Source organism: Coturnix japonica, chromosome 5 (assembly GCF_001577835.2).
Source record: "Coturnix japonica isolate 7356 chromosome 5, Coturnix japonica 2.1, whole genome shotgun sequence".
NCBI classification, from domain to species: domain Eukaryota; kingdom Metazoa; phylum Chordata; class Aves; order Galliformes; family Phasianidae; genus Coturnix; species Coturnix japonica.
The window spans coordinates 32,923,675-32,941,395 of NC_029520.1; the positions used below are offsets into that span (position 1 = coordinate 32,923,675).

The 17,721-nt window shown below is 40.5% G+C and overlaps 1 protein-coding gene across 1 annotated transcript in view; it reads right to left on the minus strand.

The window, feature by feature from the left end:
* Positions 1-13,662, minus strand: part of RALGAPA1 (Ral GTPase activating protein catalytic subunit alpha 1) — a 106,999-nt gene extending 93,337 nt beyond the window's left edge. The window contains 5 exon segments of the mRNA XM_032445110.1: positions 412-455; positions 1,075-1,132; positions 2,148-2,197; positions 2,742-2,852; positions 13,311-13,662. Coding sequence (XP_032301001.1) covers positions 412-455; positions 1,075-1,132; positions 2,148-2,197; positions 2,742-2,852; positions 13,311-13,416 — 369 coding nt within the window. The 5' untranslated portion in view covers positions 13,417-13,662.
* Positions 13,663-17,721: the final 4,059 nt, after the last annotated feature.

Genomic DNA, 17,721 nt, shown 5'->3' on the forward strand with positions numbered 1-17,721 from the left:
TCAAGACCAGAAAGCTTGAAGATGGTTTAGAGAAGTGGCACAGCTGCTTACTGCTGTACCAAAACCACATGGACAACCATTGTTATTTTACTACCCACTAGCATCTTTGACCTAGGTAATTCTCTAAGACAACCAGAGCCTCAACAACGAACAGTTAAGGCTTTCTTCTGCTTTAATACTAAACTCTTCAGTTATTTGCATACATTCTTAAAATAGCTATCCTACTTAAGCACATTACTACTGTCAACAGTTCTACTGAAATTAAAACATTGACTAGAAGTGATTACTTCATGGCACATAACTCATGACCTGATTCTCACTAATATGATTTTTCCATTAAAATTCACCTTTACATTTCTATTTTTAAGTATTTGAGACAAAATTAAATAGTATGCAACTTTTTTCCAATACCTTTAATGAATTTCCAGTATGAAGAAGCTTCTTTAAAATCAACCCTGAAAAGAAAAAAAAAAAAATTTCTTAATTTCTTTGTTAAGATGTCAGAGTTCTCGGTCGGACTTGATAGCATCTTTTAAACAAGTCCTTGGCAACCTCCATTTTAATCTTGGTGAACTTGTTACCTTCAGGCAACTCTCTCAATGCCAGAAGGAAAAAAAAGATCACCTCTCACAGCTTCCTTGTGACATAGAACATCTTCCCTAAAGGATTTTTGGGGAGGTGGGGGAGGTGTACACTGAACATAAATGATTTTTACATCATTAATATAAGTAAAGCCAGAGTTACCCATTTACAAATATAGATCTCCCCCATTTTTTTTCCATCTATTACTATATGAAAATTGGAAAATTACTTTACAGAGCAGCTGCAGCTGTCCACTTACCCTTGTTCTTTCCCAACCACTGTTAAATTTCTGAATTCTCAGGTAGAAGAGTATCTCACGTTGTTACTTTTTGTTGTTTCATTTCTCTCCTCATCTACTCTTCCCTTTCCCTACCTTGCTAATGTTTCAAGACCTTAATCCCTGCCATGGCACTTAAAAGTTGCACTAAATCAGAAGCACAAACTCCTAACAGCTACTGCTAAAAAAATAAAAATTAAAAAAGATAAACTTACCAATACTATGAAATTGCCATCTCTGATGAATCCTTTCTGGAAGGAGCTGCAATATTTTCTACAAAAACAAAAAACAAAAGCAGAACCCACAGACCTACATTGTAGATATCATATTCAGAAGACTAAACAGCACTCTTACAAGAGTCATGGATCAGTTACCTAAAGGTTACTTCAGAAAATTTCAACACTACTTTCCCTGGAAACATCACTGTCCTTTCCATAGAATCCCATTCCTAAAGCTAAAAAGCCCAAAGGCTCTAATATACTGTCTGGCACATTCTGCAGATTTCAGATGTTGCTGCCATTTATCTAGCTTCACTGACTGTTGGCAGCACAGGGAATGCAATGGGATGAGCATCTGCCTCAGTTGCTCTCATTCACAACAGTTGTATTAGGCTTCCAAAGCACAGCTCACCTAATAACCCCTAGGCAACAACCAATAAATAAATAAATAAATCAAACAGCTCTTTTCAGATTCACTCTCTTCTATACAGCAAACCTTACAGTTGTAAGCAGCAGCGTACTTCATAAGCAAACAAAAAACAACAAAAAACCTCTTGAATCTGTTTTCAACCATATAATCAGCATTCAGCAACTTTCTGTTTTAAATATGCTTGAAAAGAAAAACCCTGATTACATAAGTAGAAATTTTGATTGAAACAAAAAAGGCAAAAATGCGGCCTTCTAAGTTATTTCTAAATTATGATCTCTCATCAGAATCGGTCCGATTTAAATTGGGTAGATTCTAATTCATATTAAGGAAGTGAAGCAATGTGTTTGGTAAGGATATTGTGAAACACTATTTTGAAAACCAAGCTATGAAAGGGATCTATGTAGGCTGGTTCTACAGCACAAAGAACCATCACCAAAAGCTTGGGAACATTTGCTTAAGATGTTCTTTCCAGTTAAGACACTTTCCTGCAAAAATTCAAGTTAACTCTAAGCTAAAGGAAAAGGGAATGCAGTTCAGCATGAAGCATATTTCTAGGGGACTGAAGGATAGCTACTGCTACTATTCAACAGGACTTCATTAAAAACCAAAAATGTATTAAGGAATACTGAAGTTATCTTACCTCAAAAATAAAAAGAATAGAATCTAATTCTTCTCTCTGAGACTTGTGACCTAGATGCAATTAAGAAAACACCAAAACAGAATTTAAAGAATGCTGAAGAAGATTCTTAGACTACAAAACAAAAATATGCACTTCTACAACCAATAATTCTTTGGTAATCCTTCTGCAAAAAAAAAAAAAAATATATATATATATATATATATACACACATATATCCTTTTGTTATAATCTATAACATTTATAATTTATATAATTTATGAACTACATTTTGTATAACTTTCTGTTTTAGCATCAGTAGTTGGCAGTGATTGAGTTATACACCATCTTGTGAAGTAAAGCTTCCAATGACTCTGAAGAAAACAAACAGCCTAACATCTAAAGAGTTCCCATTTCTCAATATTTCAAAAACAGCCATTGGAGAATAAACTCTCCTTCCTCAATCCCCACTGCAGGCATATTTAATTACTCTGCCTTTATTTGCCACATTTGTGTTTATAAATATTCCTGCATCCCTATATAGTATGCCCTATATATCCCTATTACATATATCACAGAAGCACAAAGACCAAAAATCATGCTATTTGAAATACTCACCTTTTTGTTTCAGACCTACTTCAATAGTCACAAAGTTTTCAAAGAACACATAATATATATGTGAGAAATGTAGATCAAAAAACTGTTTGAGATCGATTGACTCTGCATTCTCTGAAAAACAGAACAGAAGATATTCATTTTCTCTAATATTCAGTCGCCTCCAGTATACCATTATCCTATAGGCAGAAAAGGAGAATTAAAATATAAAGTAATTATTGGTAAAGAAATTTTTGAAGTTTCCACTCTTTTAAAGTAAAGCTAATGAAATTAAAATAATAACTGCATGCCAAAATTTAAAACAGGAAGCAGCATCTCCTTTCATATACACTTGCACAGCAGCGGCATCGGCAAACCCCAGCAGGGAATCAGAATTCCATGAAGACTAGCCCTGTACAGGTGAATCTTGGTTTAACTGGTAATTCACTAGAAATAAAGCTACCTGACTGCTCCCAGTCTGTATAACAGAAAGACCATCTCTGTCATCCGTTGTTATCAGCAGCAACTACCAGACACAACTATGCTTAGTGGGAGGAGAGTAAGCAAGGACCACCTCTGCTCCTTAGAGAAACATTTTGGGAGGAAGCAAGTGGCAGCTCGTGATTCCCACTGTTGCTCCCCCTTCCTCCCCTCCCAAGCTTCAGACATGCCAGCTTCGTTCATTGCCCCAGGCTCCTTTGATTGTGGTTCCTCTGGATGCTGGTAACTCTGGATATCTCTGAGGTTGAAATGTTGTGGTGAGGGTAGAAAGAGTGCGCTTTCCTGCCTTCCTTCTGCTGTATAAACAGGAAAGTTTACCAACTGAACAGTCAGTTTTCATTTCCCCCATTACTGCAGTGACTCTCCACAGGTACAACTGGCACTACGGTGAAGCTCTCTGCCACTACTCCATTCTCTGAATAAATACAGCAGACATTCCATTCTACTTAGGTGGTATTTATATGTTTAATTACCACATAAGTAGGCGTCAGTCACCTCAGAACAATAGGAGCATTGCTTGGCTTGTATTGTTACCATTAACACCTGAACAGCACCTCCAGAAGCCTACCTCCCAAATACACCCATCCCTTGGAAGAGGATAATGCAAGTCAAAAGCTCCCTAAAGTCACAACTTTTCTATAAAACCCAGCTCACCCTCATTTCTTCCTAAGATCACATTCAACAACACAGACAAAATAAGTTGCTGGAATTCATACAGATAGTAAGCACTGAGTGCTTGCAGTAAGTGCTATTGCTTTAGGATGCAAGAAAATAAGGACAACATTTTATTTAATATGAATTTAGTTCAGTCATTACCTGCCAATAATGCACACACACAAAATTCCTTTTAAGGCTGAAAATTATAAGGGGAGGGAAAATATGCTTGTACAGCTGAAAGGTCACTGTTTGTCACCTACAATAAAAGACAGCATCTGCTCATCACAGAACAGCACCTTTAGCAATTTAACACATTACCAACCCAGAAATCTGGAACTCCACGTTAGTGAAAGAAATTTGGAAGCTGCACCAAGAATCCCAGCAAGTTGGAGAAGTAAGAAAAGAATAACCAGATAAAGTATAGAAATAATGATGCTGCCCCTGTACCAATCTGTATGGCGACACCACACATCAAGAGGCAGACTACTGCTCTCCTTGATTACCTGAACAAAAATATATTGCATGCACATCACCTGAATTTATCCAACTTCCAGAAGTATTTTGCTATGCTTTCCTTCATTTAAAAGTTGATCATCTTTCTGAACAGAATTGTTTCTGAAACATTTCGTTCACTATTATCTTTCCGATCAATTAAAAATACAGATTTTCAGTCCCATCATCTTAAACCATTTTCTTCAACTCCAAGCAATTTATTTGTCTTTCTCCATGATCTCCCAAGGTATCTGGAATGCTCCACAAAGAGGTAAAAAACATTTCCTCTACAAGAAGCACACGCGTGTCCTTTTCATCCAGCCTTGAACTGGGAATTAGCAGGAAGCCGCTTGTCTGCTTTGGCTGCTTAAAACCTTCCTGCCTTTCTGAGAGAGATGTAACCTTGTGGGATTACACAGAAACAAGCTTTCCTCTTTTATTTAAAATTTATATATATTTAAACGAAAGAACTTTGCATTCTCTCACCACAGCTTCATGCAGCTAACATAGACTAATGCATTCCTTCCTTGTGCTCTCAGTGCTCATGCCCAGATGGGGGAAAAAAAACAACTAAACAAAAAAACACAAATCCTCAAAAATAGACCTGGCACCATTTAAAATAGAAAAGTTTATCAGAACAGGAAAGGAAAAACAGGACAACACCTATTTCCGTATTCCAAGAATGTAAAAACTAAAGCTTAGACTGTACAAAAAAATAGTTTTAATGCACTGAAATCCAGATTTGCATCCTCATTCACAAAAGCTGTGACAAGAAAATGCTGTGTTTTCTTCATGCTTCACAGTAAGAGTAAACATGGATTTTTTTTTGACTGCTGAGTTTTCCCTCACTACGACCTAAAAACTGACACAAATGTGATCTCTGCATTAACTGTGTTCTGTGGTTCCTTCTTATCTGCTTTTCTATTTGTCTCTTGGTTCTGCGGGCTTTTTTTTTTCTTGCTTTTTTAGAGGGAGAAAGTTGCATTTCAGCACACAAGTGACACCTCCTCTGTCCTTCCTTCACCTCCCTCCTACTAAGCTTATATGAAAGTGGCTTTTATTTTCTAGGCCCAGCATTAAGAAGGTAAGTTAGTTTTCCTGGCTGAAATTGCAGAAGTTTTATTCCCTTCATGGAATTTTGTTCTATTTTGATAAATGACACAGAGAAACAAATCTTGGATTATATCCAAGATATCTGTATGAACCTCATTATAAGAACAGTCAAGTACCCAATACACTGGAATTTTTATTTCCATTAAATTGATTGAAACCTGCAGTTCTACTATTCCCCATCTTATAGACTAGAGCTGCAGCAGAGAATAAATAAAATAAAATTAAAAAAATTCACTAAAACAAAACTGTATCAAAAAACTCCACATCTCTACCATCAATTTCTGTGCTTAAACGTGATAATATTTTTAGGAACTGCTTGCACTCATTTTCTGTCAATTCTTCTTCAAGGAACTTGTTTTTTGTGTCTTTTCAAATGGCCAACTCTTTTGCAAGTTACTTGTTCAAAACTTTCCAAAGGTTATAATCTTCAAGTAACCCAGCAAGGCATGCAAAACTTAGGAAAAATTAGATTCCAAGCCTGATTCTGCTAAAACACTGCTTTGAAGGTTGCTCCAGTGCTTTACTTATTGTTTAATTATCAGTACATCCCTTTTTAACAGGGAATAATTTGCAGTCATGTAAGTAATCGAGTATTTTAATAAAAACATCCATTAATATTACACATTTGAAGATGATATATAAGCATATCATACTTAGAATTACAGCACAGAAGAGCTTAAAAAAAGCCCACGAAACACAACAAGCCATCATTTCATCAGATGTAAAATATGAAACAGAAAAAGCAGATTTTTACTGTACATTTAAACTTGTACAGGCTCACCTAAGCACAATCCTAGAAAGTTTCCAGTTTCACACATGCAACACCCCAATCCATCCCAATGCAGAAGGTGACCTCTGTGAGCTTTAAATTATAGCATAAACAACCATCATTCCCCACCTTGTTTTAAACATATTACAGTAAAAATTATGACAAAGTAGTCCACAGTATGTATTATAAATTTATGAGTGAATTTGCAAGAGAAATGCATGTTACTGTTTAGAAGATTGCCTCTGTATGAGATTAAAATGATCTCAAATACGTAAATATTCATTTTTTGCACAGGACAGAACTTCGACAGTAAACAATCAAAGTGCTGGACTTAAAGCCAGAACAACAGAAAACCCACGCAGACCTTAGAAAGACACTGTTTCTGAAGAGAACATGAACATTCCCCATCTACACACAGCACAGAAATTTACCATAGCAGTTCATGGAATAATCAACACCCTTACCAATCAAGTTGCCATTAGCTTTATGTTTGATTGTTAATAGCATGTATACAGCAGACAGTATAGCAAAAGCATTACCCAGAGACTTGGTGGCTTCTTACTTTCCCTCATCCTCACCCACAAATCTAATAGCAGTACAACTGCAACCAACAACAACTGAGAGGAAGGCCAGACTTACGGCTCCTTTGTGTAAAACCAGACTCCAGTAGAGGCTGAAATTTTATGTATTGATTCTTGTATTGAATTGGTGGCTTTAGGAAGCAAGACATTTAGAAGCTTCCTAAAATTTAGCAAATAACCAAAACAACAAGCAGAAATTAGTCTTAATTCCTTATGGTAGAAAATCTAATTGATGCTTTTTAGTAAAGCAGTACAGAGATCAGTTTATGTATGGACAGCCTATTGAATTTAAAACCACATCATTTAAAAATAGTAGGAAATATCTGGAACTAAGCAATAATTTGGGGATATTTAACAGACTGACAAAAAGCGAGGAAAGAGAAGATATAATGAGCCACACTGTTTCCAACAGCATGCCACAAGTGTACTTCTATTAAACAAGGTTTTCACCTTAGCTTTACTGTTTCGGATCACTAATAGCTAGCCAAGACAATTATTATTTTTATTTGTTATGTAATATTGTCAAAGAAAACATCCCTGAGGTCCCTGGTACTGAAAAAATAAGAACACACTTCAGGAATTTTTTAACAGACTTCAATTTTGCACTGGACAAGTTTGATCTTCAGATCATGAGCACCTTTTAGCGACAAATGTACATGGGAAAAATAATATGAATGATTAAGCATGTTAACAGCATCACCTTCATCTGCCTACAAACTGCTACCAAATATCACCATTAGTTAACTGTAGGAATGAGCAGAGCAGCTGACAGCTCTCCAGCCCAGCTGCTTCAGCTTGCCAGCAGACTCCAAAGGGGTTACAAACACTGACGAGCATTATAAAACTACTCCCATAATAACTCACGTGTGTTCCAGAAGTCAGGCCTTTATTTAAGTAACTTCAAACACTCCCATAGCAATGCACTTATTTCCATTCTGAACTGCCACAACTAAACCCACACTGACCTTCCCTTCAAGTCCAAGCAGCTAGGGCTGTCCCTTTGTCTAGCCCGGGACTTTGATCCCATTCCAGCCATAGCCTCACAGGCTAGCAGTACTGACCAGCACTGCAAGGCACATGCAACACGAGCCAAAATTCTAAAGCAAAACGATTCTTCCACTTCTCTGATGGCCAGAAGAGAATAGAACAGTATCAGGTTTAAGTCAAACTGACAGAACACCTACTCAGGCATCTTAAACTGTGCTCAGCCTGCAGCCAAAGCCACAAATGCTGCTGGCGACATGTCCTCTGCAGTTAGAGTTACCAGGAGAGGGAAATAAAAAAATACATACAATCCATGCCAAAAATAACACAGCATTGCACATCCACAGAAACTTCTGGAACAGTTATCTCCAGCGGAAATTCCAGGCAGCTATTTCTGCTGCAGCTTTCCAGCAGCCCTCTGCTGTTGCAGCAATCAAACATGTCTCATTTCTTACAGTACAGAAGAGATATTACAATGAACGATGTTGCTGATGTGCAACACGAGTGAATCTTATCCAGCTGAGGCATTAGGGCTGACTGCCAGCCAAATACATTTCTTAAATTAAAATCCCTTTTGATAAGTGTAATCTTCAAGCACAGCGTTCAATATTAAGCAATATATCAAAATGGATGTTGAACACAGAGTGTCTCATCCTGCACTGTACTGCTCAACTTCTCCCTTTTAAAGCTCACTTACACAGGATGTCAAGAACTGACCACTGAGAACAGAAGAAAATAATTAAAACAAATCACACTTCAAACACTCTCCTCTCTCAGTATTATGCATTACAAACATCGTTTCTATGGATCCAGATACAAGTAATGCATTTTTAAGATATCAGATACAAATAATTATTTGTGAGAAACAAAATATTCTTTTTCCTTCATCTTGAGGTAAAGGTCCTATTAAACAGTGCAACACTAACTTTAAGAACAAAGCAATATTACTTCTATAGTACCTCCCCTTAATAATTCCAAAAAATGCAATTAGCCACTAAAAAACTGGGGATTGATATACATACATATTTTTCTGTAAAATTACAAGCTTTGTTCTAAAGGCAACACCTAACTTCTTAAGGTGTGCTATGTGCCTTCAGTGCCATCTGCCAAGCCACATCCCATTGATCACATCTGCACCAGCAGCAGCTGGCAGCTGTCCTCAACAGCAGCACCCACTTCTGACGCTGCTGATCCACATCCATGGATTGGAGGAGAATCGCTGCCTGCATTTCTGCTCAAGATTGATATGCACTTACCACCAAAGTAGCTCACAGTAAGCACAACTGCTACAACCTTTCCAATATACAGAAAGGAGATAGAAGAGTTCACTTTAAAAAACACAAACAAACAAACAAAAAAACCCACAAAAATCAGATACTGGCAGAGAGGGACTGAATGATTTCAAGGTACTTCAAAGAACTGGAGTGGGTTGGGGAAAAAAGTAGGGTAAAAAAAGCACAAACAGGTCACTATAGGAAGAAACTAATCCACCTTAAAAGAAACAAGTCTCTTAAAGGAGATAGTTCCAGCTGTTTCAAGAAATAAACTTCAGCTGCGAAGCAGAGAATAGCAGATAACTCTCACTCACGGACTGATACATCTCAGGATATGGCTACAAGCTTTTTCCAGTATTTCACAGGATTTCTTGGCAATAACAATATTTATTGCTACTTGGAGGTCTCCTAAGGGACCAAATGCCTGTGAAATGCACAAAATCATCATTTATTACATTCATTAAAAAAAAAATAATATAATAAATTACTCAATAGTCACCTAAATTTCTCTGGAAAAGTCTGAATTCCATCAGCAGAGCCATACTGAGCCATGGCAGAGAACTACTCAGAGACAGGATACCAGACTTACAGGGCAAAGAGCAGATTCTAAAGAAGATGTTTGGGGAAAAATAAATAAATAAAGAGAACACGTTTGCCCCATGCACACCCATACCTGAGTGACAGCCCAACACTCAAGGATCCCCACACCAGAAATCTCCTACTGGATCTTCAGATTTGGTGGCTTTTGGTGGCTCCTAATAAGCTTCACTTCCTTGCCTTTTTCGTGTATGTGCAGATGTTTTTTACTGCTCCTCCAAAAAGGGATGCCAAAAATTTCCTTCCATATGAAAGCTTTATCCTTATCTGTGTCATTTTCATCTCTAAATTATCTGTACAAACTACAGCAGCAAGTAAAGCTGATGTTTTCAGAAAATACCGTACTACAGTTTTATAAGACTTCTATATTTTTTCCACAGGCCAATTTGCATTGTTTACTAAATTTAAACTGAATTGTCAATAATGACTAAGTACTTTACTCTAGAAATGGTACAAGTCACTGCATTCTAAGTTACCTTGTAAAAACATTTAAATAATCCCATCCAATGGGCACTATTTTTAATTTTTTAAAAATAAAAGTCACCTGCTTTTGTGCTATCTGCTTTGAAACTGTTCTGCCTCTTCTGGTCTTAGCTAACAACCACACTATATCAGCTTAATTATTTTTAGATGATGCCTGACTTGCACTGTTGCCTTGCAAGATCCAATTGTCAGTATTTCACCATAATGAGGATTTTCTTTTGTTTTTTATTTTAATTTCTCCTCTTCTGCTAATAGACTCATAGGATGATTTAAGTTGGAAGGGACCTTAAAAGTTATCTAGTTTCAACCCCTTGTCATGGGCAGGGTTGCCAGCAACCAGATCAGCCTGCCCAGGGCCCCATCCAGCTTGGCCTTGAATGCCTCCAGAGATGAGGCATCCACACCCTATCAATAATCATAGAATCATTCAGATTGGAAAAGACCCCCAGGATCATCGAGTCCCACCACAACCTAACCATACTACTTTAACTCTAACAACCCTCTGCTAAATCATGTCCCTGAGCACCACATCCTAATGGCTTTTAAACACATCCAGAGAGGTGAATCAACCACCTCTTCTGGGGAGCCTATTTCAGAGCTTAACAACACTTTCTGTAAAATTTTTCGTGATATCCAACCTAAACTTACCCTGGCGCCTATTTCATTATTTGGTAAGGTCTTACTGGAGAATGGATGATTAGGGTGTCCACATAAAAAGGCAAACTAGCACTCCCTTTCCTCCCAGCAAGTCTTTGCCATGAATCCAATGGTCTTGTTTCAGCTTACTGCCACTGAACCAAACACTAGAAGAGTACAGCAATAACATTAACTCTGGTCCAATTGACCTTGCAGGCCTACTGAAAGGATTTTAACCGTATTTATAAGAAACACTACTCTCCCTCTGCTGGATGTGAAACAGCAGAGAATTCTCTTCTTAATGGTCTTTTAGTCTCCAACACGCAGGGCTTAAGAGCAATAACCAAGACAAACCACTTCCATGAATCAAGATGCTGAACAGACTCCACCACCATCTCTCTGAGATACTCTGCTAGCAGTAGCTAGCCTGGCTTGACTGAAGTGCATGGAAACACCCTGATCATTACACAAGGAGGAATGGCCACTGGAAAAAAAGAAAGAAGACAAACAGGAAAATGCAGCATTATACCACTCACGCCACAGAATGCTATCTGCATGCAAAGCCACCTCAGGAAGCAGTCTGTCCTATGTGGGCACATCACTTGTTTTTAATGTGGTTCAGCAGACTAGTCACAGAAACAACAGGAGGAGAAATGGCACGTGCTTTGAAAGCCAGCTAAGGGAGAAGAGAGATGTAAGGAATAAGGCAAAGATGTGATCAGTGCAGCATTAGGACTTGAAATAACTTGCACAGTATTTCTTTCACACTAATGTATGAATAAGAAGTGCCTCCTTGCTCCCTGAGCACCTTGGTTTCAAACCTCGTGGATCTAGCTCTGTTTAACAGAATCTTGCAGATAGATACAAGAGAAGCTGGAGAGCAGGGTCACACCTTTCCTTACACACACAGCCATACACATACACAGTGTGCTCCCAAACTTAGAGAAAGGATATGTGGGTGCTATGCTTCAACAACTGAGATATACGCATGTGCAATAGAGAAAGGGGAATGGCCACCACACCAGAACATGCCCCAGCAGATTTTGTCTGTCCTACAGTCAGTAAGCAGAAGCCTTAGATTAGATAAGAACATTTGCTTGAGACGGAGCTCACGGCTTGACTCTTAGCAAACACATGTAAGTATTAACAAAGCTGAATGAGAAATCTTGTAGGTAGAAAATGAGACAGAAATAGGAGATCTAGAACAGAAGAAAGCAAACCAGAAGTGTTCAATGTACTTCACCAGGTGTACTGCCTTCCTGAGTTAACCTACAGCAGCCAGAAACCCTAATTCAAAACCATACATAGTTTCCCTGTAATAATCTTACCTCTTAAATTCATTTGACCGATTAAACAGATAAAAATAAACAAAAATCACCATAAAATAAGCCACAATTGGCTGAGCACAGGTAGTGTGGCAAAACTCTGAGATTCTGGAAGGAAGAGGCTACTTCTGACTGCTGAAGGGTCAAGGACAGCAAGCGACAAAGTTACTCCCTGCTTCAAAATACAGAATAAATATGTTGCAGAAAATAAGTCATGCAGCAGCAGTTGCCCGCATATGGGAACAGCTGCTCCTTGAAATGACATAACAAAAGAAAAAGGGTCGAAGAATTGTTCTCCTTTGAAAAGAAAGAACACGCTTTTGGAGGCTGAGCACAAGCTACCTAAAATACCCCGAGACTGTAGGCAGAACCCCAATCCATTCAGTACTCAGCCCTGAACAAGGGCAACACATTCCATGTTTAAGTTCTGCTCATATGCTTATTAACTATCAGAAACAATCCATACATTTGCTGAAGACCCAAAACACGCTGGAAAGCAAACTTCTGTTATCAAGGATCGTCTGATGACATGGACTTAGATTTCTACACAGACATCTAGAAGATGTTTCAGGAGGGAACTCTGGAAGTTAATAGAAGCCTATTAGGCAACCATTGCATATAACCACATTGCAGAATGCACCGGTCAGGTGAACTAACAGCCTGAACAGCACCCAGGTACTTATGTCCCCTCCTCGATCATTCCACAAAACAGAAACACCTACATGCTATATGAACGCCTGTCTACACGTATGTTGGGCAGCACCTACCGCTGCAGCTCTCACCTCGGGAACACACGCTAGGACGAGCAGCAAGGGAAAATGGCTCAGGAACTTATAGACAATCCCGACTGCCACTTTCACACACACACACCGACTAATGCGGTACTACAGAGCATCACGCATAAGAAACACAGCAGTTTCTCCCCTTCCACAGCTGCCACGCGAGTCCCTCCCTCAGACACGAAGGAGCTGCGGGTCCTCGGTGCAGCGCGGCGCCCGGTGCCCCGGCGGCACGCCCCAGCGCCGCAGCAAACCGAGGCCGGGCCGTGTCTCCCGGCGGAGCGCAGGCCCGTAGCAGCTCCCCGCCACGCCTCGGATCGGTTTTTCCTCCGCCGGGACCGGGGGCCAGAGCCCCGCGCCGCCCCGCCCGCTCCCGTTCCCCGTCCCCGCCGGCCGCCTCACCGATAAGGACGCGCAGATGCTTGAGACGGGTGAGCGGGTCCTTGCGAGTGTCCAGCACCTTCTGCGTGGATTTCCGCACATCCCCGTGCGGCTTCTTGGAGAACATCCCGCCGGGCCCGGCCCCGGCGCCGCGCTCCAGAGGCGGGCAGCGGCCTCCGGATCCGCCCGCACCGGGGCCCTACATCGCCGGCAGCGCCGCCTCCTCCTCCTCCTGCTGCCGCCGCCTCCGGCTGCCGCGGGGCGGAGCGCGGCGGGGCGGGGGTGCGCGGCGCCAACTCCCCGCGGGGCAGGGGGCGGCCCGGGCCCGGACTCCCCCCTTCCTCCTGCCCTCGTTCTCCTCCTGCCGCTTCACGACAGCCGTCAGGTGCGACCCCAGGCGTCGCTATGGCAACCGCTCCGTGACGTCACGGCGGCGCTGCCCGGCGCACCTCCGGGCGGAGGCCGCGGCTGTGCGGAACACGTGGGGGGCGGCCTGAGTCAGGGGGAGTCTTGCATGGGGGGCCCGGCGGGCAGGAACCCGGCAGCAGTAACTGGGGCAGGGCGATACCGCTCAGCACATTTAAAGTGCAGTATAAAGTTATCTGATGATTCGGGAGCTGCTGACTATTGTACCGAGAAAGCAAAATGGATATGAGAGGAATCCCGCAGAAATAAAATCCAGGCCAGGACCATACTGGTGCAGGCCGTGGCTCTGAAGCTTTTAACCAAGCTCCAGTTGAGCAACAGTCAACGATCCGCGAGCGCCTCACAGTTATTTCCACAGCGGAGCTGCAATGCCTCGCCCGGCCCCGCCCAGAGCCGCTCAGCTCTGCCCATGTTCCTGGCAGCACCAGGAGACCCGCAGCGAGCCCACAGCATCCAGCGGGATGCTCCAATGTGTGGGCCCGGGACACGGGGACCGTGATGGTCCTGGAGCAAAGGGAGATTCAGCCTCCACAGGCCGTGCTTGTCAAGTCATAGGGAGGCCAGCAAGCAGCCAGCACTATGTGCTGTATTGCCACGTGAGTGCTGCTGCTGAGGGCCAAACTTATTGGGCTGGAAAAGACCAAAGGCTTTCCTAAAATCCCAACGTTGGCTTACAATCATCACATATATAACACAAGTTACTGGATTTTTCAATAGAACTGTATTGTTTTATTTAACACACAGTTTCTAATGGCCCTCTGCTCAATTTTTTTTTTATTATTTAAACAGTCCTGTAGTACTTGAGTCTATCCAGGAAACCCAGATCCTTCAGTGATGAGTGACTACAACAGCTACAGTATTTAACATAAGGAATACTTAACTATTTGAGACACTATAAAATCATTAGAGTTGTCAACAGTTTGAACAATATACGTGCTACTGAGATAACACGGACATTTAAATGCATGACCCATCAGTGACTATCATGAGCAGTGGGGCAGTGGGTTTCAGTCAACGTTAGGGAGCCAGTGTCGTCTACCAATATGGTGTGCCACAAATCATCTTATGGTTCCATCATCCTGCTAAGGGAGATCTGAGGATTAGTGATGTTATCTAGCAGCTACAATTACAACAATTTATTTTACCATAGCAATGAATTTACCTCTGAAAGACTTGGTAACTACTCTCTCTTAATAACTCCACTATAAATTAAGTGCTTTGTTTCCTACACATTATCAGTTCTAAATGTAAGGTTGTACCTTGACAACCTTCAAGAACACCTTTGCTTTATAGAATTTACTTGCTTTTCTTGTAATTTTTTAGGACTGGAACTCAAGATAGAGCTTAAAAATGATGAACAGAGTAAGATGTTACCAAAGTAGTTAATGAAAGGAGGGAGTGGTTTTAACCAAGTTAATAATGGCTTTTACAGAGAACCTCCTCACTGAAAGCACACTGAGCAGGAAGAGCACGTTCTATGCACAGTTAAGGCCGTGATCTTGCAAAAGCTTGACTCTGAAGCATGTGACTTCAATGACTTTCATTATGTGCGGAGGACAAAGTTAGAAAATACCAGGATTACTTGGGGGAGGGGTTAGGTCATACTACATTCCAAGTGGAATGTTTGTGAGTGCCTGTGCTTCAGTATTTCTGCCAAATACCCTGAGTTAACAACTTTTAGTTAACTTAACTGGCAACTATTTACTTTAGGAAAAAAAGACTCCCAAATCTAAATAATTCAAGTTTTGCTTCTGTACTTCTGAGCAGTTCTGAACTCTGGAGGTGCTGGCTACACTGATCTAAGCAAATATCAGGATCCTGTAGAACACTTCTAGAATGAAAACAACGGTAGCATTAGCTATTCCAGCCATGCCGTGTTGATCCATGAAAAAGAAAACAAACAAAAAAACCACAGCTTCCCATTCCCACATTATCTTGCAGATAAAATCTCAACATTAAATTATAATGTAATTGAGGGAAAGACCTCTTTATCAGCTTATCTTTTGAGTGACCAATTCTTGCTTTATCACCTTGTTTGTTAGGAAGAGTATCAGTATTAACACTTGGGTGTGGGCATCTGGTACAAAGCCAGAACACTGTGGTATCTCCCACTCATCAAAGATCCCAAGCTGGAATAGTTTTCCTATGAGCTACAGAATTAATGAAGACAGATTTCCTATCAGTTTGCACACTAGCCACTGAATGCCTTCCTCACCTCCATCCACAGCCTTTTGTTAGCCCCTCCCTACCTATTTGAGATGGACAAGAGTCCTGACTGCAGATAAGACTCAGCTACATATGTGAAGTTTGGTGAGCTCACCATTGACTCTTGGAAAGGTAAAATCAAGTTCCATAATGTCCTCCATAGGATGTTAACAGGGGCTCTTTGTTCCAGATACAAAAACACACAGAAAATGAGCAGATTTAATGCTTCTACTCTGCGGTACAATTTGATACAGTGCCTTCAAAAAGTAGTAGAGAGACACTCCAATAAAGAAAAAATAAAAATCAAACCAAAACAAAGCTTAATTAAAGACTATGCTAGCCATGCTTAAACAACAGATACATGAGCTATCACGGTCAGAAACTTTTATACACCTGAAAGTTATTCTTAACAGATAAACCACTACCAATTCCCACCCAGTAGATGCAAAACTTCAGTCTTTCACTGTAGTAAGTCACCTCCAATTTGCAATGTTTGAATTCTTAGGTAAACACTAGCACCCATATCTGATATGAAAGAGGTTTTGAAATATCAGTGTAGTGATACAGTGGTAATTACAGCAGCTTTAAAAAAAATACAACTGAAAATGTTCAGAACACTCCCTCTCAACACTCAGATGTTCTCTTTTTCTTTCCCAACTTATGAAATGGTTTTGCAATATTGACATACCCACAAAAGAATTTAAAGAAGAGAAAAACCCCACGGAAACAGCACGTCTTCCAGGCTCTACAAGAAACCAGTATAGCATTATTTACTTTTTATCAAAGAAAATAATTTGCCCCGCTCTCTCCTCATATCTCACCTGGAGAAGTAAGCAAGGTCTTTTAGAAATAAGTCATATCTCCTTGGGTTTATTTGCATTAGTAGTTTTAAGATTACTTTAGATCACTTGCAGCATATACCAGAATCTCTCCTAGATAACATGTTAGTAGAGGGAGGAACTTGCTCCAACACAGCTTGCACACTGTGAAGGTTGCTACTTCAACTTACTGCTGACCTTGTCCCGTTAGGAAAACAGTCTTTTCCATGTTCTTGAAAACTCAATCCAGAAAAAAAGAAAAAAAAAGAAAAAAAATCAGCACAATGCAGGGGGTCTGACACTTTCCTTCACTTATCTCAATAAAATGGCTCATCTACATCTACAGGCTGATCCTTCGGTAGCTGGATTCCTAAAAGGCATCTTCACACAGCAAGAACACATCTCCAAAAGTTGTCTCACAAGCCAGATAGAATCTTCTTTCCCTTTCCACCTAGCACACATCTGGGCTCTAGACAGATGACTGAGTTTGGTGTTGCCACTTCTCATGCTGAAGGTGTATGGGTGATCAGGTTGATCAATTTTATAATCCTGGAAACAAATTATCTGTGCACTGTGCCAAAATGTAGCTCCTGGAATTAGCCTGACCTCTTCTCTTGTCCAGCATTCCACCTGGACACAGAGACTGAATTCAGTTGGCACATTTTTCCCCCCCCCTTAGGACAGTAAACGTTTGTATTGCTTTAGCAGGGTAACTCCCTCTTGGCTTCAAAGTATAAAGAACACAATAGAAGAAACACGCAAAAATCACGTAACTAAAAATTTAACATTAAAAAAAAAATAATCTGTCTCAATTTTGTATTTCAGTTGTTCATTTCCACTGTGGCAAGGGAACCTTGTTTTGCTCCTGGAATGTACTTTTAGCCCCTTAGTTCCAACTGCTTGCATAGGAAGTTGCCATCACGAGGCCAAAAGTTTCCTGATTTCCTGCCATTCCATTCCCTGCTACTGTTGGCTTTTCTAGG